At 41.0% G+C, this 26,641-nt stretch overlaps 1 protein-coding gene across 2 annotated transcripts in view; it reads left to right on the top strand.

Moving 5' to 3' along the window:
• dtnbp1b (dystrobrevin binding protein 1b) overlaps window positions 1-26,641 on the top strand; it is a 77,897-nt gene that overhangs the window by 31,140 nt on the left and 20,116 nt on the right. The window contains exon 2 of one of the 2 annotated variants that reach the window (XM_037094075.1): window positions 2,041-2,207. In XM_037094075.1, coding sequence (XP_036949970.1) covers window positions 2,054-2,207 — 154 coding nt within the window. In that variant the 5' untranslated portion in view covers window positions 2,041-2,053. Of the gene's footprint in view, window positions 1-2,040; window positions 2,208-12,419; window positions 12,878-26,641 lie in introns of those variants that run through there. The other variant, XM_037094077.1, reaches the window with a different exon arrangement.

Here is a 26,641-nt window from a genome sequence, read left to right as displayed (position 1 = left end):
TGTGTGTGTGTGTGTGTGTGTGTGTGTGTGTGTGTGTGTGTGCGCGTGTGCGCGTGTGTGTATGTCCAGTATGAAATTCATGAACCTGATAGCAAAATACAACACGTTGCCTTCCGATTCAGTGCCTTTAATCCAGGGCTTTCTGTACAAGTCATCCAGCACTGATGACATTAACTTCTAATTAAACACGTTCAGTGGCTGCGCTCATCCAAAACAAACATATTAAAGAAGAGAGAAAGGAGAAGCGTACCTAGGTCTCCTATTAGATGTGTGCTGGAGGTCAGAATATTGTTTGGTTAGCATCACAGAGGCATCAGGTAGAACAAGTGGGGTAATTAAGCGAGATAATCCTCACGTTCTGCTTTTCAGGGGAAACCTTAAAATTTGCAGGAGACCTCCAGGGCTCATTTTCGCAGAGCACAGCAAGCTGTGCAGAGAGAGTAATTACCAAATTCGTTTTTTCTTTCCTCATTCTTTCATGAGGAGACCTGGGACCTGTGTTAAAGAGCAAATTTTATGGTACCGCACAACGTTGTTTGAAATGGGATATTTGCACTGATTTTAATTTGCCTATTCAGGTTTTATCCGAGGTCGGGACAAAGAATAAAATGCAGCTCATGCATCTTATATTAGCTATTTTCATTCTCGAACATTTTTCACTGTTATCTTTATATACTTGAAATAACTTCAGGGTGAACTATAGTTAGCACTGTGTGTTCTGTGATGTGCATGGCTTAAATTACTTTCAGATAAGACACTATGCTGAGTCGCAGCTCTGTGTTAAAAGCAGCTGTCCTCAGATGAGCTTAAAGGGGCAATTATGTTAATAATGTGATATATTGTTGGTCCCTGTTGACCCTATCCATTCCCTGTTAACTGTGATAACAACAAAAATGTTGCACATAATTTTTACTTGTACACCAGACTTTTAAAGTAGCTCAGCTGGTTTCACTTTGATTTAATCACATTTGTTTCTTAGTAGCTACTTATGAGCCCAGTGGTGGCAGCACTGAGCCATCTAACATTTTCACCCCAAAAATAGAAGTCTTTTCTAATGGAGGAGACATTAACCATGGTACCTCCTGGGACACTTTTTAAAAGGTATGTGACATGAGGGGGGAGTAAAATCAAGTCACTTCTAAACGGCTGGCTTTTTACGGTCTGATGTAATCAAAAAGGCTCCCTGCGGCATGAAGAGGGGACAATTCAAAGTGATAACAGAGGTGGTGACACAGGTCAGTCACGGCCTGGAGCACTTGCGTGGGACACTGGAGGTCACTGTACTGTAAGAAAAACATGAAAGGAATACAATTGGATGCGTACGATTGAGTTTAGGATGTGGTTTTGCAGGGACACTGCAGCAAGCGTGTGAAGTGAGGTGTTGAGTGGGAGCTTGTGAAAAAACTTTAATGTTCACTCAGTAGACCACAGGGCCAAGAAGACAGTTGTACACCATGTTCATAAAACAACAGAGTCTAAGTCGTATTGTTCACACTTCTGGAGGATGATTGCCATAACTAAACAGAGACAGATTCAGTTACTCTGTGTACAAGCTCTTACTGTACATCTCTTCCAGCCATTTGGCACCATTTTAAGTTTAAGTTTTGTTTTTTGTTTTTGTTTTTTACATTTTGAAACAAGTCCCCATCTACTTTAGTTGTTTAGGAGACTGTTGCAACACTGTTTGGCTGTGAGGCTGCAGACATATTTTGTAGACTATGAAACTTAATCTGATTTTCCATCTGAATCGGGGGGCTGCTCTGTTATGGAAATGCATTTGTAGATGTTTGAAATTAGATGTCAGATCCTCTGGAACAGTGAAAGTGAGCCTAAAGATAATTCTACAAAGCTGAAGTAAAGTGTCTGATGACCGTTTTTGTTTTGTACAGCTTTTGTATATTTTGTCACTGCCAGCAACAACCTTTAAAATCCTACTCAGTCTTCACAGTCCAGCCTACTGTTTATAAAATGGCCTATAAAAATGTTGTGTTCTTGAACAGATTGTGAATAACAAACTGTCCCCACTTCTCTGTTGCCCAGTGGCTCATTTTCAATGGAGCTGACGAAGGCTGGTGATTACCGTGGGAGCCATATTGCATCCTTAATGATTCCTGAGTTTGTGTCTCCTCGAATTGGCCAATGGCGGAACAGATGGCCCCATGGGTGGAATCCTGACACACTCACTGTGCCTGTGACAACTTTGAAAAGTAAGTTTGTGTGTGTGTGTGTGTGTGTGTGTGTGTGTGTGTGTGTGTGTGTGTGTGTGTGCGTGTGAGTCAGTTTACATCTCAACGTTTGTGTGTATGCGAGTGTGTGTTGTACTTCTTCTCCAACATTTGCTCCTGCAGGCCCTTGCTCTTAATAAGAATGTGCTCTTAGTCAGCCAGTGTGGTTACATAAGAATAAGAACATTCAGTGTGATGCGTGTTGTAAGATTTTTTTATTTGTATGTCTGTATGCCTTGCCTTTACCTTGGGTCTTGGGAAGATGTGTATATTTCCTGTCAAGAGCTTGTTTCCACCTACATGTGAGTGAACAGCCACAGGGGTCTCAGTCTATATCGCTTCCTCTACATGTTTGCTGCAGTCTGCTAGCCGCTCTCCTGTGTTTGACAGAACTGTGACTGGCAGCAACAGTTACAGGTGTTGCTCAATGTGTCATTCTAGCCTCTAGCTCAAACCCTCCTCCTCCCCAAAGATGAAAGTCACGTTGACATGAACGATGCCAGACAAGAAGATGACAGAAGCTAAAAATGTTTACAGCATCTGTTGCCGACATCTATTTTTTGACTTTCTGTCAAGCACACACATTCTGTCATGTTCACATCCCCATACACATTAACATTTCTATGCTGGTCACACACTGAATGACATTATAACTTTGGACAAGGAGTTTGTCAGCAGGATCACAGAAAAAACTTTGAAACAAATTTTCAAAAAACTTGGATGGAGGATAGGTCTTGGCCCAGAAAAGACCCCATTAACTTTTGGTGGGGATCCAGGATTTTTTTTTCTTCACTTTCTTAACCATTGCAAGATGAGCCTTTTTTGTTGTTGTTGACATTTTTGTTCATTTCTGAAGGAATAATACATGGATTTTAAGAGTGATACATGACTATCAAGTTTGATGTTGGGTCAGGCTTTATTGTATTAAAGTGGACTGTTGGACCTTGGCAGAGATATGTGCTCTACCAAGTGCAATTCTAGTTTTACATCTGAAGGAAGAATAAAGCTTTGAATGTGTGTTAACATATTTTATGACATCATTATCACATAAAAAAACAACCTTGGACATCCTCAATTTGCTTAAAGTTATTTATTTGGATTGAATTGCTTTTCTTTTCCTAATTAAATCAGCTTTAATGAATAGAACTCATGCTGTTTTTTGTGTGGTGCAAGCAAGTAATTATTTTTTTATGACACTAAAATGTGTTTGAAAGGCTAAATGTCAACACATAAAAATTGAAAGAGAATACTTTTAACTTTTGGACTTCACAACACCGGAGTCTTTGAAAACGGTTCAGATAAAATGAGTCAGAAATGATCAGAAACAGCTACCACTTGAATGTAAATCTACAAATAATATGATGACGTGAAGCCAAATTATGTATCCACCACTATGCAGGAATCTGGTGTAAACAAAATGAATAGATGACCAAAAAAGATTTGCTGTTTGGTACAGCCCCTACTGGATGATGAAATGAACCAAATTATATTTTTAAACTGAATAATCTCTCTGAGATGTCTATTTTGAGGTTGAACCAGAAGACAATGAAACCAGTAAGACACAGTGACACTAACCCAACTCATATGGACAACAATGCGATAAGAAAATAGAGGCAAAGGTAAGAAGGGTGGCCTTTCAAAAGAAGAGAGAAGGCCTACATTGTATCAGAAGAAAAATGACTTGGACTGAACTGTTGAATTTGTTTCACAGAGTGGATACTTACTTGTTGCACCCAAAGTCAAACTCAGGAAAGTTGTTAAAATGAAAATCTAATATGACCTTGTTTCCCTGTCTTTTAAAACGTGACTTTCATGTTCACATGCAGCACTGTAGTCATCTTTTGCAACCCAGATGCGATCTGAATGATAGTGTTTATAAATTCTGAAAACGTTTTATTGCAACACTGTTTAAAGTAAATATCAAGGTTCTCTCCTTGACTTTTCATTTTTGTTTCTATCTCCTCTTCTCTGTCTTCAGTCCCGTCTTCCACCCACCTTTCCCTCGATCTGATCCCTGCAGTCTTCACCAGCCTTCCAGGCATCTCCCTTGTAAATCCTGTCTTTTTTATGCTTAACTTCACTTGCATTAAGACACTCTGGGACTATGAACTAGCATAAAGCTGCTCTTATTTTGTGGTGATGTCAAAGACAGTGTGGTCCAACAGGGGAAAAAGGGAAGATAAAGAGAACTGCTTGAGGTGTAGAGTTGCCTGGCAACAACTTCCCACCTTTGTGCGAGTTGGCCTTCATCAGATTGCAGCGAGGACATTTAGAAACACTCCAGCTTAAAAGTTGGTTTGCACAAACTGGTGAAAGGCAGGGACAAGAGAAGAAGAATGTGTTACCGCATGGGGTGACCAACTTTGACGGTTGGGTTTGGGTGATGCCTCCTTGCTACAGCTCCTTGTTGTTTTTCATTCATTCATCTGACTCGGTTTAACATCATGGCATTTCATTGTGCCCTTGTTAAAGTCTCACAGACAAATGGTGGATCCTCCACCATTTTTAGCCTGTTGTATGTCTCACTTCCTCTCAGATTGTCTTGTTGATCCATGTGGCATTCTGCTCAGAGCTACAGGATGATAGACTTCCTCCTGAGGCCTCTGGTTGCTAGCTGAGGGTCAATACCCGCTTGGGTCACAAGCCGAACTTGGAACATAGCTTAAATCTGCCATGTCCGGGGGAAGAGAGTCTCTCCGTTTCAATCCCCAGGGGATCTGATAGTTTTTAAGCCCCCTATGATCTTTCTTAACTCGCTCTAGAAACTTGGAAGTCTCACACAATTTATCTTGTCAGAAGCAGGGTGGGATGGATTCACTTTTAGGCAGGTCATTTCTGTTATGGAGTCCCACAAGGACTCGATCAGGGCATACATTATGCTGCTGAGTTTGGCTCCCGTGGCACTGGGTCCAGGGAGCAAATGTTGCAGGGACCCTGCTGTGGTAGGTGTTCTCTTTACCATCTTCGTCTTTTAATTTCTTGCAAAATCTGGAAAAAAATCAGCCAAGCATCATATTGCTCTCTGTTCTGTATTGCAGACATTTGCTACCACATTTTTTTGCTGCTTTCACCCCTTGAACCACATCATCTGTTTTCCCTTTTAAACTTAAATACCCACTTGCCCCAGGGAGACGAGTGCATGACCACAGAGATCAGATTTCACTAAGTTTTGATGCTTTACCTGTCCAGTAGGCTAAGAATATGCACTTGATTTACTTCCTTTCTTTTCACCAAAAGCTTTAGGAATAGGGATCAAATAAGGCTGGTTACTTCACCTGTGGAGACTAACGCTGCCCTGAGCGCAAATGCAACATTTTTGTCAAAATTTTGCTGCCTACCACGAAGCACCATATACACAAATATCTTGCACTTCTATGGCCAACAAAGTATATAAGGGCCCTGGCAGGGGAGCAGTTCACTTGCCTGCAGAATGCCTCTTCCTGTAGCCAGTTTTCGCACCAAAAGTAGGATGTAGGAAAAAAAAAAAGTCTTGGGCGGTTTCTTCCTTCTTAGTTTGTCCCCTGTTACATTGTTCTAAAGGGGAGAAGTTGTTCAATGTCAGACTGAAAGTATTTTAGCAGTTTATTTGCTGTACTGTTTTAGTATATTTGAATGGTGCAAAGATAACCATATTTGCTGGCGTGAAATATCTCTCTCATTCCCCCCGAAAACACAATCAAAGGTAACATTTGTAATCTGCTATTTCATTAGAATCATTCAGGTTTAATGTCACTAAATGTATACATTACATTTATGAAATGTTATGCTGTTTGCAAAATGTAAATGTCTCCATCATGAAAGGTGTCAGCCAGCCATCCAGTTTCAAGTTGCATATTGAGGTCGGGGTCATTGTGGCCATAGAGATCAAGCTGAGCAGCCTCGATGGACTTTTCCTCGGCGGTGTCCCCAAGCTCCTCCTGGCATTCGAAAGGGCAGCCGGAATATGTAATCCCTCCAGCACTGCTCCAGGGTACCTTCTAGTTCAGTCATCCACATTCTGAAAAGGAAGCACTTGGGGGGGCACCAGGTGCTTGAGCACATCAAGCTGCTCTTTTCAGTGTTGGTAAGCTTTGGCTTGGCTCAAAAGTCCTCCCAGATTTCTAGACATCTCTCACATGACATGACAGAAAGTAAGGACGGCTACCATTTGGAGGAATATCATGCCACCACTTGTCCTCTAATCTGTAGTTGCTTTAAAACTCTGCTTTTTCCACCACCACAATGCCAACATGACTGTACCTACTGTAAGTTGTGTGACTAACAGTTTTTTCTGCTTTTGCCCTGGCACTGAACCCAGCTTCTGGCTTTTGGAGTACAGGTGCAGGCAGTGAGCTCATAAGTGGATTACACAGCTGGATACTGACATCAGCTGCCATCAAGTAACACATTTCAGCCTGTGTTCACCTGTTGGCTGAGTCATAGTTTGCAACTACATTCACATCATATTATTCAAATGGAATTACAACTCTGAGGCTGACAGGAAAATGTTCATTTGAATTCCAAATCTGAGATTTCAAGAATTTCTGACAGCTATGATGTGTCTCACTTCTTGGTGAACGAAAATACAAATGTCTGAACAGACAGCTGGCTAAATAGCTGCAAAGCTACCATCACTGGCAATCACATCTACATTTAATCCAATATCAACAGTCGATCTGGCCAGTTTGAAAGAAGCTGTTTGTCTCACCTGTTACCAAACAGCATCAGCCATCTAGCAACAGTGTTGCAAAATAAATTGAACAGTTTTTGATTCTCATCCAGTTCAGGTTTCCTTTGACAATTCCTATAACCATTTTTCATATTTATATCAGCTTCTACCTTCAGGTAGGCAGATCAATGGTGTCGTGTTCATGGGAACCTTAGTGGGAGTTTATGAAGTGGGGAGAATGGTGTCATTCATTAATGCACTCACATTTTCACAGCAGTTTATAAAATAAAGGCTAAGTAAAAACAAAAATGACCTTTGGTTTTCAAGCTGCCCCTGCTGATTTACAGTTATATTATTCAAAGCCAGCAACTCTAGCTGTGCCATTATCTGGAATTTGTTAGATCATATTTAGATTACAGTTCTAGTGCTCAGTTCTGTGTAGCGTGATGGAAGAGATGGTTTCGGGGCCATATTCACAAAACATTGTAAGACTAAATATAGCCCCCAATTGGCTGAGTTAGAAGAAACTCCCTGAATTAAAGGCTTCTACGTTTATGGTGTAGAGCAACTCATAAATCAGTTCAGTGAGGAAAATAGCTCCTACTGTAACTTAGGGGGAAGTACTGTAAGGGAAACATAAGACATAGAGTTGCTGCAGCATATGCTAATTTGAATAAATAAGGATGATTGTTTGCACAGCTCTGCAGTACCTGGATAGAGGCAACATTCTGTCTGCACATGATGAACTTGAAATACCTCAACCTGTCAGTTATTAAACAAATCAAAAAAACTAACTTTCATTCTGAGGTTTGCTTGACAGTGCAGTAACACCAACTAAATTAAATAAACACACTTTGCTTCATGACTAAATAAACTGGTATGTACTGGTACTGGTATAAACACTAGTTGCCTTTTAACCAGCCACTATTGATATTTTGAGTAAGTTAATTCATAAAAAACACTGATCAACATGTTTTATCAACTAATCTTTGAATAAAGTAAAATCCAAATGCTAGAATAATTGTAGACAATGTATGTTTCTGCAAAACTATGGATATGAAAATATTGTTACTTTATGCCCAAACTTAACTTTTCTCTGTGTTCAGTTTTACATTTTATATTGTGCAAAAGCTGTGCATATGTAGCCTGGTTAGGCTTAGACACAAAAAAATCACTAGGTTACAATCAAAAAAAGATCATGTGATGGAAACAGCTGGAAAAGGTCTTGACATCTTGCTAAAGATGTCCAGTGGTTTTGCAGTTACATATGTTTAAACGCTTTCTTGAACAGTGGTGTCTTGCCACAGTCATCCCCTCCTTGTCCTCCTTAGATGAAAATCAGCTCATCTACATGTATCTAAATGTAATATAGAAATGTGGATTACATTTTAAAGGTACAAATTCTTACAAATCCATGTCTTTCAGAAGTGTAAACAGCCAAGATTTTTTTTTTTGGGCTGTAACTTAATATGAAAAGATGAATATTCTTCTTAACGTTTCCTATTGAGAGCGTAGATTAGGCAAACTCCCGAGGTAATTACGTGACATCAATAATGCAGTAAAAAGACAACAACAACTTTTGTTGGATGACAGAGTTGAAAAGTTTATGGACGGCCTGGAGAATCTGGCACGTCTCTGCTTAGATTACATAAAACTGGATTGCAGGATGTCAGTTTCCAAGGCAACTGTATTTTTGTGTCTTTGCTCTCATCCTCATCCGACAGTTCTCTCAGTACAGTTGGCAGTTTTTGTCAATTGAGGACTGTGTGTTTTGTAAGCTTTAGTAATGGTTGGTTAAAGTGTCAAATGGGAAACGTGTTCAACAAAGGTTGTGATTGCACAGGGAGACATGAAAGATCGGAAATGACTTCTCTCCATGTGGTAATATAAAAGACTGATGCACAGAAAAAGGAAGGAGGTTGTGATGAATGTTTAATTGCCTTCCTATTTTGGCTTACATTGCTCAGTGTGTGTAGGCATGCATGCATTTTCTGCTGTCCCCTCGCATTGTATACTGGACATACAGACAGTATGGGTTGTTAGCGGGCTGCTGGAAAATCTCATTATCTGGCAAACAATGCTGCCCATTAACTTGTCCAACAACATGTCACTCCAAATTAAAGAGGGAGGTTTTAAATCTGAGATTGAAATAAAAATAGCTATTGTTTAGCAACCCTGTACAATGTTTACTGTGAGCACTGTGAGTTCCAAATACAACTAAACTCATTGGAGTACCATCTCTGGGTATTTTTTTTCATTCAATTTTGTTCGGTTTTTCCTTTCCTTCATTGTTTTATATCTATATAGATATCTTGAAAGTTAAAATGGTCAAAGTTCGTACCAACAGAACCTCCTTTCTCCCACAGAAAACACTGCTCCTGAAACGCCTTGTCAGCAATCCCGCCTTTGATTTAGTGATTTTGTGACATCACACTTTGTCACCATGTCACAGATTTGGTGTGTAAGAATTAATTTAGCACAGCTGCTCTGTTGCTGTTAGTGGTGCTGGCTCAGATGTGTGTGAGCTGACCAATCAGAGGAGAGTGGGTGTTTGGGAGGGAGAGCCTTAAAGAGACAAGACTTTTCAGATAGAAGGGGGAATACAGTGCTACATCACCGGACAGTGTGAGAAAATTCAAGTGTTTTTTTTAAGCGTCAAAGCAAATATTCTAGTAGTAACCCAATATAGGATTATGAACTTGACAATTAGCATTATAAGTATGTACCACACACATTGTTTACCTCAACAACCACATTGTTAATACACAGTTTCCCCAACATGATAACCAGTATTAGTAAATGTATGGATCATCTCTTGTACAGCATATTCTGTGAGCAGTAAATGGGGATATATTCTGTAGTAACACAAATGTAAATATCACCAGGGTTGCTTAGTGATTCAACCGTCTGATACAGCAGTCACATTTGTAGTTACTTTTACAGCACTTTGCAGCGTATACACAATTTACATAAGTTCCACATTCAAATTCACAATGCTGTGAAGCTCATTTTCTCTGTACACCCACACATATTCACACCAAGAAGAGTGTTGTCTAGTTGCAGACATTAGTCTCCTTACACTTTCAGATGAAAGTAAAAAATCTGAATGGTCAAGGAATATTTTTATGAGGGTAACCGAATGGTTTCGATTGGTTTGCCTTTGTCACAGTCTATTGGGTGTTTTAGCAAAGCACAATTGCTCTAAGTTCATGCGTCGAGGGTCCTTTCCTCTACCTAGATACATTGCAAATAGTGAGATGTGCTAAGTAGATGATACTAGTTCCTATCAATCTTATACCACTTGGCGAGCAAATATGAAAGGTTACTCCCCTGGGAAATTAGCTTCTCTCACCCCTCATAATTGTCAGGCTCTGCCTAAAACGATTCCTATAATGTAAGCACACTTTCCTTTGGCTGTCTGGTCTACAAATGTAATATTTTATAAAAACCCCTCAGTGATTGCAGTTATCGTACAGAAATACAAACGCAATCCAATGCATCTTTCGGTTTGACTCAGAAAAGTGCTTTGAGGTCCCATCCCGTGGCTGATGAATCATATATTTGCCGCCCACTACTGCTTGGACGATCATGGTTATATATTATGTTGTGGTTAACATTTTTATACTTCATTATCATCATTAGTCAATGTCGAGGAGTGCTGAGGATAAAGGGACCTTGTTTGTATGCCGTCAGCTTTCATATTTCACTGTTTGTACAGCAAGGCAGTAAAAGGAGAAGAACTTTTCTCACATCCATTGCGATTCAGCCAGTGACTGAATCATGGAATTGTCACGGTCAGAAGTTGGCGGCTTTGTGAGAGATCTGTGAGAAATCCTTGGTTAAAACCTTGAAATGTTTTGCTAATCCAGTTCCCAGGTCTCCACTTCTACTGCTGCACTGACGTCACTATTGGCTGTGCATTCTACATTGACCATTTTAGGCTTGACCATTCTAGACAATGAATACATGCCTACGCCTAAGCCACTTCCGTTCACCGCATCTCCGATTGGCCCGACAGTGTTTTTATCTTCTAGTTGGCTTCACTTCTGCTGTGAATAAAGGCGTACATAATGCAAATGTGACATGATGATGTAGAGTGATGTCACGGAATTAAAGGCGAGACTACTGACAAGGTGTTTCAGGCATTTTAGGAGCAGTGTTTTTCTGTGGGAGAAAGGAGCTGCCATTGGTGCTTGCCCTATGTAGAAGAACCTAAATAGTACAATGAAGGAAAAGCAATAGACACAAAAGCATGTTAGGTTTCCTTTGCGTTTCTCTTAGGTTCCAAATGTGAACCCAGGGGCTCCTATTATCAGTTTAATAATCTGTCTTCTCGTACTTTACGGTGTCTCATTCTAGGAGTCCATCCTAAAGTCCAGCTGGTGCACTCTTCACTCTTCCCACAGCTTTCTGTGACTCAGTTATAATCACCCATAGCTAATTAAGAAGCTTATGATATTTCTGTCGAGTTCCCCGCAGTGTGACTTGTGCAGCTGTATCCAAACGCTATCGATTGTGGCTGCTGGTGTTTGTATCCTGTGTTCCCCTACACAGCGGCCCCTCGGGCATTGAGGGCTATGATGTGTCATAAACATGAAGGCTAGGGTTGACATTATGTGGATTGTGTGTGTGTGTGTGTGGCTGTGTGTGTGTGTGTGTGCGTGCGTGCGTGCGTGCGTGCGTGGTAAAGCTTGAGGGTATAATTTCTCTTCGGGATGACTCGCTACCCTTGTTTGACTCTTAAGTTACATGTTGTTTAATTGTAGATATGCATTCTCAAGGCCTATCTTCTGTCTATTTTTTTTACCACTGCAGTAATTTACATTTACAAAACTGAAACGGTTAACAGCCATGCTTTATCTTTAGGTATAATAATTGAAGAAAAAAATAAACAGTTCTGCAATAACTGGCACTAGCATGGTTACAAAAGCCAGAGATGTGTCTTAACTGGTCCTAATCAATTGTGCTTAACATGCAGTGGAAAGAAAGGGGGCATCTCAGGAAAAAAGAGCTGGGAGGAGTTAGTGAAGGACATGCTAGGTGGAACCGTGATGCTCTTCACAGCATCATGCTAATGAGGAGGATTATTATGTCCCCCCCTCAGGCGGTGGAGGCAGACCGAGTGGGTGTGGGCACAAGTGTTTTCACTTTTGACGACGTGATTTGTGCGTTAGGCCTTTTGTCTGTACGTGTAGCGTGCGCATGATAAAAGCAGAGAAAAGAGGCCGAACCTTTTGTCATGTCGACATCTTTACTCTGTATCCACTTTATTAGGTAGGGTCCCTATTTATGAAAATCATAAGCCTCCTCCTCCAGCCACCGAGTCATCACAACAAAGGAAGTATATAAAGTATGCAGACTGGGTTAAGAAGCATTAGTGTGTGTTCAAAGGGCAGAGGCATATATGTTCATTTTTTGTAGCCACATACACACACACACACACACACACACACAAACTCATCATTATCTGCTCTCCCCATTTCCCTACCTCCTAACGCACACACCCTCTCACCAACCCCCACTTTTCATCCTCTCCCCCTCCTCCCTCGCTCAGCAGCAGCCAGTGGTATGCTCCACTCGTCTTCAGTCCTCTCTCTCCTCTCCTCTCCTCTCCCCCGTCAGCCTCTCCCAACCGGAGCCAGACACTGGTGCAGCACTGCTTCATACATGTACACGTGTGTGTTCGGAACAGCACCGGGCTCTCGGGAACACTCACCGTTGTAGTGCGCGCGAGTGTCCGAATTGATCTGCGCGAGAATGTGCGTGTGAACGATTCCGGAGTATCTTTTGTACGGAGGAGCATGTGTGTGGAGTGAAGCAAGCGAGCGTGAGGATGCGTGGTGGACAGGTGTTGTTGTGATCGACGGAGTTTTTGGTGTACTATCGTCGTGCTTTCTGCCTCCTCCTCCTCTCCCTTCCATTTGTTTATCTCGTGAGGTCAAAAAGCATCCTGCTGGGATGTCCACCTCGCCTGGTGCAACAGACGGGAGCCAAAGGAACTCTTGTAAGTGACTTTTTTATGTCTCCTTCACCATTGGGAGTGGTGGTAGTGTGTGTGTGTGTTAGTGTGTGTGTGTGTGTTTGTTTCAGTGTGTCAGATATCTGTGTAGCATCTTGTATCCATTCAAAAAGAGGATCCTTATTTTGTAGGAAGGTAGGAAATGTAGTTCAAGGCAATGAAACAACAAATACATTTTTATCATTATCAATATAGACATTTTAATGGTCATAGAAGTGTTATGCAGAAAGACTGTGAGTAAGATGAAGTGAAGATGCCAAGAGTTTGATTGTGTAACACTGCATAGTATGTATGCAGGGAAAGAAGATATGTAATGTAGTGAACTAAAGGGGGATAATACATGCTTTTGTGTACTTCTACACAAGTACATACTTGTAGGGGAGCCAGGGGAGGTGTGCAATATGGGAACATGCATGAGTCTGTTTACATATTCCCTGGAGCGCCTCCAGCTGTCAGTCTATTGGAAAGGTGCTGTGCATCGATTGACAGCCGAGCCAGCTGCATCTTTTCAGAAAGAGGAAGTGATTGGATGACTTGCTGATTTCATTCAAAGCTGAGTGTTTCATTTGTATCCTGGAAAGACAGCACAGCCTGTCAACCATAACCAGGATTTGTTGAGCTATATGAATACATGATAAGGAGTGAAATACTGTCCTGGTTTCTGCGTGTTTGGTCTTCATCTGTAGCAGTTTGCAGGCATTATGATAAAGGAATGTGTCTGTTGGTGAAGTGAAGTGAAGTCTATCAGTGTATTATTCAGTGGGTGAAAGTATGTGGGGCGGCTCTGCAGTTTTAATGTTTGACTTGATTCTGGCCTCGAGCAGCACACATACAAGCACACACACACAAAATCAAATGATTGCTGTACTGTAAGTGGGTGATTGATAAAATGATGTGACTCATTTTGACTCATCTGAGAGCTCAGTGGGAATGCACACTCAGAAAATCTCTCTCTCTCTAAGACACACACACACACACACACACACACACACACACACACACACACACACACACACACACACACACACACACAGACTGCCTTGACTGAGGCACAGATCACATCTGGGAAAATGGGTCTCCTTTTATTGCTTTCATTATTATTGCACCAGCCCCCTCCTCTCGCTTTCATTCCCCTTCTCCCCTCTGTTATTTTCTCCTTGTTATTTACTGCCCAACCTTGCATATAACTCGCCTGGAAACCTTCTGTGTGTCTGGGTGATGTGTTAATGATCACACACTGACACACCCACCCACAACAGACACCCATTGTGGGTTTATGACTGTGGACTTTTTTTTTCTTTCTATTTCATAATAATTACATCATTGTGTGTTTTAGTTATTTGGCTGCGTAATATGTTCGCTTATTGTTCTGTAACTCCCACTTCACTCTTGCATGTTTAGTTCTTGGCTTTTTGGCTTTGTGTACACGACCAGTTTGCGCCTTGTCAAGACACATCCATCGCATTACCTTCTTATAGATAGGTGAAATATCAAGCGCCCCCAAGCTATGGTTTACTGATTTACTAGACATTATGTTGCATAACCGAAATGAAGTGTCTGAGGAAACAAGTTCACGTTCTTGGCTTTACAACAGTTTTCAAGAAAAAAAAATTAGAGATTAGAGTAGTTGAAGATTGAACCATGAAGAAGGGAGTGATGTAATAGCCAGTGGATCATTTTTTTAAATTCATCAAATCATCATTTAATGAGTTGTCAGTGGTCCTTTGTTGTAAATATCAAAGGGGACATGCCCAAACAATAAAAGATTAACGAGTAATTTACAACATAAACTCATTAAAACATCAAATAAAAGGCTTACTGCACTTATTTTGCTGATTTAAAAATGGCAGCAAACAAGATGTTGTCATTATATAATCCTATACCAGTTGAGAGAAAAATAAAGCATAGTTATGGACTATTTATGGATTTGTGTTTAAAGACATTTATTTGTAGGGCAGGGATATTTTTAGATAAGAGTATCGTTTGTTTAATCTCTCCTCCAGCCGCCTGTGTTGTTATCACAGCGTAGTGCTGGTGCTGAGCCCTCTCTCCTCCTGTTAGTTTGGATCCTCTGTAAAGGAGCAACAGCAGGCACCTGCCACTGAGATGGATGTGCTGTGTCATCACTTCTCCTGCCAAATGATGGCTTGCCTCACCTCTACTCTCCTCTCCTCTCTTCTCTTCCCTCCTCCACCACCTCCTCCTCCTCCTCCTCCTCCTCCTCCTCTCTGTCCCCACCTTTCTTTTTTTGTTCGTGCCTGGCTGCTGTACACATCTGCTCTCTTCCCTGCTGGTGTCTCATCCGAGCCTTAATCTCCTCTCCTATCCCCCTTCTCCCCTCCTCCATCCTCTCTCATCCTTCTATTCTTCACTCTCCTCCTGTCTGGTTTATCTGGGTTCACATGAAACTTTAATTGCATGTAAATCAAAGCGCTGCAGATGTGATTAGTCTTTTGTGCTGCTTTAATGAGTGGACTGTTGAAATATGGTACAGTAGCTGGCTCCTGCAATGTCCCTGACGGCTGAAGCCACGGGCAAACTCAACTTTTAATGCTGCTAGAAGCTAGAAGAAACTTCCCCCCTTTTCTCAGGGAAGAAAAGTTTTTTGGGGATAAAGCTAAAAGAAATAATGGCTGATAGTATTTTAGTAAATTGTATGAGTGTGCTAACTTTTGAAGGTTTATTAGTCTTGCATAAATATTCAGCTATGTCCAAAAACTGTACTGAATGGGTTTTAAAGTACCCATTACAACAATATCAGCTGACTTGATGCTTTATTATGATAATTAGCATCAGTCTACTCACTCTGATGAGATGTTGTGATATTGTAGATATAGAGAGGGTAGCTTGAGTTTCTGAGATGTGCCATTTGGCAGGCTGCAGCACAGAAGGTGCTAGTGTCTAATGCTCATCCAAATATTTGCATGTACTGAGAAGTTTAAACACTTACTGCAAGTGACACATTTACTGCCAAGTGACAATGTTTGGATCCTGTGTTGACATTCTATCCAGGGTCTTCTCTGGCTGAGAGACTGTATGTGTTCATACTTGTATGGCATCCCCCCCTGCACCTCAGTCTCATGTAACCCAAATGCAGTTAGCTTGCTAATTAGCAATTCAGCAGCAATTACATTACTCGCATAGCATGTAAACACAGACACTGTGTACACAGGCAGACACATCTTTAATTCGTCTGTTCATTTTCAAGGAGGCCACGTTCCCTTTGAAGCCCCAGAAGAAGGTTAAGATTTGAAATGATGATATTAATTGTCTTTTCAAGATGAATTTGGTCAATACATCAAAGAATCTGTGTCATCAAAGGATAAAATGAGGAGCAGGGTACAAGTGGTTGATTTTCATAAGACTTAATAATCACACTTTAACCCTGACTGACCCTCCTTTTTGTTAGTTTTTGTTACAAGTGACATAAATGGTAATTATATCTGTAGACTGTGTTGATATTTAAGTCAATTCATGCTCTGTAGATTTGCGTTTCCTACCACTAACTATTAAACTGCAAAAAAAAAAAAGTTGAAGAGGACACCCCTTGTCAACATTGTAACAAGACAAGCAAATGGAGAAGGGATACTAATCTTATAAGATGCTCCCACCTTTGCATAACGTATGCATGTGTAAAGCTGTGTAAATGTCGGGTCATGGCACAGATAAACATACACAGTTACATAAGCCTTATCTGCTATCCATGCACATTGTGCTTATAGTTCATCCTTCCATTAATTTGTTTGTGTTTACCCACTTATCTGTCAGGATTGCTTTTTACTGTCTTTTGGGATGGACGACATATTACGTCTCTCTTCTCCTGCCTTGCATATTGTCCTTTCCTTCCTTTAACCCTCTCTCTCGCACTAGCCTGTTTCCCTCCACTCTGTGTTGCAGCAGTGTCCACCTGGCTTAACAGGTGTTGTTGGCAAACCTTGAGCATGCTGTCTCCTCTCTCAACACTCACATTGTTTACTCAACTGTACTACTGCCTGGGTTTCCCAGCGATCTTTACGCTAAGATCATCCTTGTTCAATTAGATTAGCAGGAACAGTCTCACAGCAAAGATGCTTTTGGGATTTGGTGTGTTACAAAGAGTGCCACAGACCAAGAAAGAGAGAGAGAGAGGAGACAAGGGGAAACTGAGGGAGAGGGAGGGGAAGGCAAGGAGATAGCTGGGTGCAGGAAAGAGGACAAGAAGTAAAAGAGGGCACCAAAATGAGGAGACGAGGTGAACAATGAGCAGTGAGAGAGGGGATGACAGAGCGAAGAGAAGACGACAGAGGAAGAATGGAGCAGTGCAGCAGAGGAGGGGTGAAATAGAAAAGGCACAGATAACAGGTGGAGGATGAAGGAGAGTGGGTGAAGAGAGAATGACTTGAGAATAATAGAAAGAGAATATTGGTAAAGAGGAGGAATTAAATAGACTGAGTCAAACCTAAAAGCACATTGCAGATAATGAAAAGAATAATAAAAAGACGTAAGAGAGTAACATAGGCCTCCACACTATCAGGGAGACCGCTAATTGGAGGTGGTGGCGGCGGCGGCGGTGGTGGGATGGAGGTTGCACAGAGATCATAGACTGCAGCAAAGGAGAATCTCTTACCTCTAGTATCTAGAGGACAGGGTATTTCAGTCTTTAAAAAAATGATAGCAACTGGAAATCTAGGCCCTAATCACACACAATAAGTGCTCTAATTATTTCAGCTTTAACATATTGGTTAAGGTTTCGGCTACATGTGCTCAGGTAGGTTTAATGTGGATTGATACGTTTACTATACCACAGCCTTCTTTTGAAGTGCAGTATGTTTGTTTTTGATAACACTGGAGCCAGATTTTAATCAAGAATCATCTGCCAGACATGTAGACAGAGACATGTAAAAGGAAATATTGCAAATACTTGAGCTGACTCTTCACTAAATCGCTCCACTGAGCAGCCTTTTGTCCAATCATGGCTCAGCAACCAGACTGCCAGGCATGGCAGGCCTGTTAAAAGTTGAGTTTTCCCCTGGGACCTGTTAACTTTACCTCTAGTCTTTTAACAAGATATCTCGAGAAGCCAACGTTATGCTGTGTTCCAGTTGACGTCGTAGGTCAGAATTTCCAAGTTGAAACTTCCAGTTTCCAATTCCAAGTTGTCTGGAATGCAGAATTTGTCTGTCCCTCTCTTAAATCAATTTCACGTCGATCTTGTACATACAAGTGTGAAAACTGAAAGCTTGACAGGCACTGCATCTCTGAGCTTTAAAGGGCTTAACAGACTGTCTTTTTCCTGATTACCCTAATCAAAGCAAGGTCACAGTCAGGGCTCACGTAACTTGGCACACCAGGAGTCCTGCTCAGCAGTTAGAAATATTGATTCACTTAAGTGAGATTTCCGTTGATTTTGTTCAGTGCCACATGCCAAGATCAGCAGGGAGGCTACACTTTCATCCATCTATCCATCCATTTTCTTACCATCATAATAAAGACATAGAATCTGCCTTTTTTCAGTATCACAGCTACAAATGAGGTCCCACTCCTCAACATGCTGAGAAATTGTATTCTGAGCAGTGCGGCACGACAATAGAACAAATACTTGGACAGATCCACAAGGGGCACAATGATTGTAATTAAAGGAACAATAGTGACTGGTATACAATTTTACACACAGAGTTATGGCAGTTGTTTTATTTTATTGGTGTGCCCCAGTTACTGAAGTAAGAGTCAGAGGGATGAATCTGAATTTAAGTCTGTCAGATGATTCCAAACGCCCACTCACATATGCCTGGGGATGATGTAAAGCTAGAAGACCAAGATGACAGACTGTCTTAAATCATAATTCACATGTTGACATACAACAATACACACATCATGTACACACAGATGAACAAAGAGCACCACGCACTCTCATACAGACATCCATCCATCACAACACAAAATCAGTTTTCTAGTCAAAGAAGAGGCTGATATAATCCGTTTTTTGTTTTTTTTTCTCTCTCAAATCCTGGTCACAGATGGTTTAGAAATTGCATTTTCCATCCCTGAGTGATGCACCTCAGCAGGTGGGTTGTCGCTTTTTTTCCCTCTTCTCTCCTCTCCTCCCACTCCTGGGAAGCAGAGAAAGAGAGGATCGAGAAGGAAGTAATAGTGTGGTCAGACAGCCAGAGAGTTGTTCTAATTAGGTCCGCGGTTGAACAGACAGTATTTACAGACTCAGACAGAGAGGGAGTCTGTTACAGAGTTTATACTGTCAGCTCATGAAAGTTCAGTGTTTTGCATGTGATTTTCACATTTGTGTTTGTCGCCTTCATAAAAGTGTTTGTGTGTGCGTACTTTTGCTGCGTGCTGTATAACGTCTACATGCTGAGGTCATCAGTGCTACTATGCCTTGCAGCTCAGGCTCCTATAGGCTTTCTCCCCCCTGTCCTCCAACCCCCCGGCCGCTGCCTTACATAAGGGTAAATACCTCTGGCCATGCAGAGACAGATAAACCCCCTCAAGGACCTCTCAGTTGGACTGGGGTGAAGGAACACATCTTTCCACCTCTGTTTCCCCCATTCCTCTTTCTGTCTCTGTACCTTACTCTCCAAAAAAAAGTGTTTTAGAGCGTGAATATGTGTCTGTATATTAGGTATGTACATTGGGATATCAGTGAATGCTGTTCTCAGTTTCATGCGTGTATTTGCAGATTTGTAAGCGGTGTGTGAACAAACAAAAGGAGACAGCAAAGACTGGGTTCTGTGGGGGAGGGAAGGCCTTCCCGCTGTGTGCCAGGTGACTGTGTGCAGCCCATCTAGAAGCCAGATACAACAACAAAAACAGATGGATTGACAATACAGTATCATCACTGGGATAATAGTCAAGTTTTTATCTCAAGGTGTGATGCTGTTGCTAAAGTCTACCTATTTTGTATGGAGTCATAGGCGTGCCACATAAAGCAGGTCTATAATAGAATAAGGAAATACAGTAGGAGGAGGGAGGGAGGAAGGAAGGAAACTCTAAAGACTGGAGGGGTAATTAAGAGCTCTTTTGTCAAGTAGTTGGTGAAAGCCATATCATACATGGATAAACAAGAGTACTGTGCTTGTACAGTTCGATTGAAATGTCGCTGTCAAACATTAGAAATGTATGTAAAGGCCGCTGTCATACTCCAGTAATGGAAAAATAAAAAGGGACTGATCCCCAAACCTCTTACTACATAATACTGAATATATTTGTATATATATAAAACTATAATTAAATAAAGATTTTCTGGGAAGTGCACTTTTACTTTACATATTTTCCCTGTATTATTCTTCTTTATATTTTCCCTTTTATGGTCTTATACTTTTGCAGATTCATCATTTTTATGGCACAACACAGTATATAAATGTTGCAAACCAATCACCAGACTAAATGGTAAATGTTGGCTAAATCCATTTTTGCAAAACAGATGAGTTCAGACTTCTTTATGTTACAATGTGATGCATCTTTAGGTTCAAGTCTTGTCACAACACTGTGCTTATGGTGTTGTTAGGTTTAGGCAATAAAACCACTTGGTCAGAGTTATTAAAACATCATGATTTGGCTTAAAAATACCTGTTTTTGGTTGCCACAAACATGACTGGAGAGGCCCTGACGTTTCATCAAAAATCTCATATTTTTTGTAGCTGGAGGGTAAGGTCTCCTCGAAATCATCGCCTGGTGTCGCATCTAAAAATTTTGAAACGCTTAGTTCCCTTGCCAAACACATCAAATGGTTGAACACTTACAAATGCCGAAATGTTAACTCGAGCTGAGGTCACCAGCTTGGCAGCCTTGTTGCCTGTAAAGCCGTGCCCATCACCTCCCCACCCCAGCATGAAAGTAAACATGAAATGTGAATGTGATAAGAAGTGTTTCATTGTCAACGTGGCACACAGCCTATGCCGACTGAGCTAATATAGAGGGTGATAAGATAAACATTAAAATATTTATGATAACCCTCACTCATAGCAATAAATAATAAATTGGTATTCCTTTCTTGAATACTGGCTACAAAGTTTTGACCATGCCCATCAACTGTGTGAACGGTTGCTTTTGATTCAGAGGTGAGAATGTAAGTATCATGGAGCTGAAAAGGTTTACATGCTGAACCACATGATCGTGAATCTGCAGTGGTATTCAGCCTCAGGACATTCAGCACAAAGTCTGAACTACATCAGAGAAATATTGAAATAAAATAGGGAAGGTGGGATGATATCAAAGAAGGGAGTGCAGTATGGATTAAATCATGCCTGTGGGCTTCTGTGTGCATGCATGATCTATCATCTGTGAAGCTGCCTCATCGCTGTGCAAATGCTCTTTGTAACATTCTCTCCCCACGGCCACGCTCAGGCTCTTCACAATTCATGTCAGGGCTAACATGAGGGCTCACTTTGACTGCAGATAAATGAGGGAGTGAAAGGAGCAACAAACAAGGGATGAACAGAATGTGTGTGAGAAATACACAGTGACGGGTACGAGAAGTGGAGCTTGACAAAACAAAGAGACATTGCTGATAGCTTTTGATATCTCTGTCAGGGTGTAACAAAAACACCCTTGAAATATTTAGGGGAAGGAGTGCAAGCTCTCTGCCCGATAGTTAGAGAGCTGAACATGTCGAGTTTTCAGATAGCATTCGTACAGCTCCTCTTTAGTTTCACATCATTACCACAACACCTTCATGTCAGTAACCTGGAAAGTACATTCCAGCTGCTTCCAGAATGACAGTCTTTTCAGCCTGAACAAGAAATGTTTTGTGTTGTAACATAAGTCATTTTTGCTCATGGGGCTGCTGTCATGGCCTGTTTGCAGTGATTGTCATTGAAATGGAAATGGCACTAAAGTGCACAGAGGCTATGCATCCAAATGTTGTCTACCATACATGGTTACTTCAGTTTATAGAGCAAAAAACAGAAGGAAAAAACTCCACTACTTGACATCTTCTTCTCATAAACCATCCAAAGCCTGTTGGCCTCATGTTGTACCATTCTCAATAGAAACTGTAATACATTTAAGTGTCTTGATTTTATGGTGTAGTGGATATTTCAGTCGCTATATTGTGAACATCCTGTCAGCCTCACCTTGAGGCAATCTGTCGCAGCTGTGCATGACATTGATGGGACATAAAGTCATTTTCTAAATCTTTGAATTGCCTGGAAAAGATAAGGGAAATAGATGCCTTTTGTAAAAGATTAGTAGAATCCCATGAAAATAAGTTTGCAATTTTCATCTTTCAGGCTCTGAAATGAGGCTGTGTTTCTGAAACCAAGCTGGATGGATCCTTCTGGTCTTCCCTTTTGCGAGAGAAGATGATGTAGATAATTAGGTGCTCACTGCAGCCTCCTTTTTGTTGTTGATGGTTGTGCTGACATTTTATTTACATAATTGTAGCCTTTACTGAACCTGCATTCAGCAGCTTTTTAGTATCATTTGCCCTGTCTCATAAATTATACATTTTCACCCACAGGACTTGCTGTTTTGCATATTTTTTGGTTAACTTAAAATTTAGAATCTCTTAAGGTACATGAACTTGCATGTCAATGATCAGACCATGTAAAAACTTGCCTAAATTATACAGCGTAGAAACCAGTCATGATTCGTTGAACTGCAAAAAAAGTAACTGAAAGGGAAGCAAAAGAGGCTGCTTGCAAAAAAACCCCCCCTCAGATTTCTATGTAATAGGTGGATTTATCAAGGTCATGGACTGAAAGGTTGGTAAACACATGAACAGACATGCGCACACAAAATATCTCAACCTCCCCCTCTCGTGTACTTGGTCACCACAGGATGACAGTAGGGCAGTTCCTGGGGACGGTGAAGGAATCACATTTGTACATTCATTCAATAGTTCCATTATCTCACTTGGCTGCCTCTTAACCTAAATCTTAAACCCACAATCCCACCAGCACCCTTAGCTGGAAGCGTTTCTATTGTTGTTCAGCAGTGCAAGCAGGAAATGAGGTTGCTAAATAAAGGCAAAGGTTATGAATGGCACGGCCCCAAGAAAAGGGAACAAATCAGATGTTGTAGACATAAAGAGCAGCATTCGAAAGAGAGATGCAAGCCTGAGGAAGAAAAGTGAGTTCAAATTAGCTCAACATTATAACCAGTATTAGTCATTTCTAGAGAAAGAAAGGGAGTATATACTGTACGCCTTTACTACAGACTCTTTTGAGCCTTCACTCCTTTGAGATTGTTATAAAATTCAAAAGATGAGCTTGTCAAACCAAAATAATACTCTTCTAAAATCTTGATCAAAAATGTATATTTGAGATGTTCACAAAGAGTTTAACAGTTCACAGAAATAATTGTCACTGGGTGGTGTGCCAAAATGACTAAAAAGATGAATGACTTCATAAGATAGCTCTGCTGCCAATAACCGTGGGTTTAAAGTGTATATAACCTCAGTTAGAGGATAATTTCACACATTGAAGTGCATTTACAGGTGAGTAAAGTCAAGCTCTTACAGTTTAGAAACAAAAGACCAAAATCGACAATGCAACTTGGCATGAATGACATCACTACAAGCAATATATCAGATACATGCTAATTCTTCTGGAGCCAAGAAAGGCTTTATAATACTACGTGTTCATATTTGCATATATGCATCTTCAAGACATGTAAACACACTTAATTTGTTACCCTTTTAAAGAGAGATCCATGTCATTGTCCTTTTCAACTCATTCCAAATTATCCCAATGAAATACATTTGCCATCAAACTACCTGATTAAATTACCTTTAAATAATGAAACAACCATATTTTGCTCATATGTCCGGACACCTGCTTGAGTTTTTTATAAAGTCTGAAAGACACATTGCACGTAAACTAATCTATCATTTATCACCTGCATACAGCACCTGTACAACATCCATCCTGCCTCTGGCTCGAACATAAGTACTGATGAAAGATTGATCAAAGGGAACATGTGTGTGGGCCTGTTATTTGCGGTGCAGTTACTGTACTGTATATAAAAACACATGTTCTCAGCTGAAGTGATGGGATATTCATGCACAAGGAGACTCGACACTCTTCTTGGGTAATGTTTCATAGATGAATGCCAAGATTATTAACGGAAATACCGCCTTTCAAGTTGAATTAGCTGAAGGCATTTGTGAAACATTTGACTTTGTCAAGGTTATTAAAATATGAGCTGGCACCGCTTGAGACTTCATGCAACTCTATTCAAGGATATTTTTACATTTCTTATGCCTTTGTCATCCCACAATGTGCATATGCTTCATTGGACTTATGCTCTGTTTTTGTGTGTTGCTTGTGTAACCCCACAGCGCTCCACTGTCTCTCACTTTATAGTTATGAAACTTGTATCACAACACATGCAGCTTTTCACAGCTGAATACCTTTTTTAACTCCTATGGTATACTAGTAAGGTTATGTGCCAGGGCTCTGAACCTGATCTGTAATCATTTGGTTATAGTGAACACTGCAGAGCTTAGTTTTTATTCAACACATACAGTAGACTGTATACAAATACTTTCTGGTCTCTTTGTGTGAAAGCATCTACAAAGTTGTAAGTTCAAGTTTGGCTTCATGTCATCCCACGTCTCTGACTCCTGTCTATGTCTCTCTCTTCCACTTTCCTTTGCTCAGAGAAGTGAACGGGTCATTCTTGAGAGGTGTCTTCACTGGGAGCTCGCGGTGGGTTTTTGCTGATGTAAGGCTGCATTTGTAGGGGTGGGGAGAAAAGAGGAGATTCCTGCATAATGCATCAAAGCCTGCGTGAATGTTCTAGAAGTCTAAAATTTACATTCCTGAAAATAAAATTATTGTGTGCGTGTCTCGTCTACACATTGGGTGTGGAGATCTTCATGCATACAGCTCTGCATTTGCAAAACATCATGTTCTCCTGCCCATAATTGACTTGAAACTGACCCTTTTGAAGCGTGGCACAATATTATCCCATTGTGAAGAGCTTTAGCCAGTCCAGAATATCTCAGCTGCTTGAGTTAGATTGCAGAAAACACCTGAGGGCATGTGTGCACTCTGGGTTCTTGTTTCTTGTTGTGTATTTCAGGTGCTACGGGGCCTTCGGGAGATTTTTAACTCTCCGTGTGAGGATCAGATTGACCAGGTTTCCTCATTTAGAGGGAAGCATGCAGTCATTACAACGCTACCCAGCGTTAAACAAGACATCACCCTTATCGGTGTGAGTAAACCTTCCTTCAAGGCATGCAATTAACCTGTTAGAAAATGCCTCTCTCATCCTCACTTCCTCCTCCTTTCACCTCCTCATTCAGCTGCCTATTAACAGTTCACAGAGGTTTTGGTGATGTAAGCTTTTTTAATTGTCTCCCGGGGAGCTGGGTAATTTTTAAATCTGTTTCCAGCAGCAAGGCATGACATAGCTGTACTATACTATATGTGCAGATGGTTAAAGCCTTTACCAGAGATAATAAATTGTATCCAGTTCCGCTGTAGTTCGATTCCTCGTTGTCAGGTGCTGAGAGCCCATTGGCTGAACGCTGATTTATTTGGCAGCCCAGGGATTCTTTCTCTCCCATATTTATCTCTGAGCACAGGGAAGAGTATGGGAAATTTAATTTTTCATTATTCATTAAGACACATTTAATCCCTGTTTGAAAGGATGGCTTTAGCTGCATTTGAATAGCAAATGAAGCAAGGGACTGGAACTGCAAAATTTTGATTAACCCAAGAATTCAATTTCCACACATAAGGTAAAATCATTTATCACCCATGCCTCAAACATTAGTTACAGTGGGTGCTCAATATAAAAGTGTGTGGCGTGTTCAGTATCCTTGTGAGAATCGCAGAGTGCAGCCAGATTCAGTCGGACTCAGATGGCATGAGCGAACATGAAGAGGTTTCACGTGGGCAGCGTGTTCTGTTGGCAAACCCATACGTCGTTTTTTGAGCAGATTGTGTGGGGTGGGCGGCTTGACAGGCTCATGGAGAGCTGAGCGACCTCTGAGATCATGTAGACTTCCCCTTTTCTCCTCTCTCTCTCTCCTCGACGGATGGACCCTCTTTTTGACAATGTAATGCCAGAGGCTGTCAGATAAAGCAACCTACTCTCCAGCTCCTTGTCCCTTTCTGTCACTGGACATCAAGATCACCCAGATTATAATTATCAGGGATCATAAAGCTGTAAGGTTGGTAAGTTATCCTAGAAACCTTTTTTGTTATATTAGAAGAAAATTTCTTAACATCCTAACATCAAACCATAAATCAAATGCTTTGACAAATTAAAAACAAAAACAAATCCAGTACCTGTGGCGGTTGCAGACCCCTAAGAAGCCTCCTGCACAGACGTAGTTCACGGCCAAAGCAGGATTTATCAGTTATGTCGTCAAAATCAGACATTCGAAGGGTCAGACGGACTTTGTCTTATTTCTGACACTGAAGATTTTATTTATCTTTTAAACAATATGGTTCCAACTCACCATCAGTCTGTGAAGTACCGAGGTCCACAGAACTCTGTTACAGATCTCTCATGTTTGAGTTGGTTTGGTTGCAAGTATGGTTTCTGATTAATCCAAAGTGGCTTTTTGTCAGGCATGATTTAAACAACCGTCTAACCTGATCAGAACCTCCTGCTTAGTGTTAATGTACATTCATATAAAGCTGATGCATTGTCCGGATACATTCCATGTATTTTAACGTGACCTTTTCTAACCATCTGGCCCCTGCTGGTGTAAACTTGTTCCTCCAAGCTTGTCTGTTGTGCGACTGCACGCTAACATACACCCGCACTGTACGCTTGAATATACACATTTTAAAAAGGCCA

This window comes from Acanthopagrus latus, chromosome 3 (genome assembly GCF_904848185.1).
Source record: "Acanthopagrus latus isolate v.2019 chromosome 3, fAcaLat1.1, whole genome shotgun sequence".
Lineage (NCBI taxonomy): Eukaryota > Metazoa > Chordata > Actinopteri > Spariformes > Sparidae > Acanthopagrus > Acanthopagrus latus.
The sequence above is the reverse complement of the archived record's forward strand: the minus strand, read 5'-3'. Positions and strand labels throughout refer to the sequence as shown.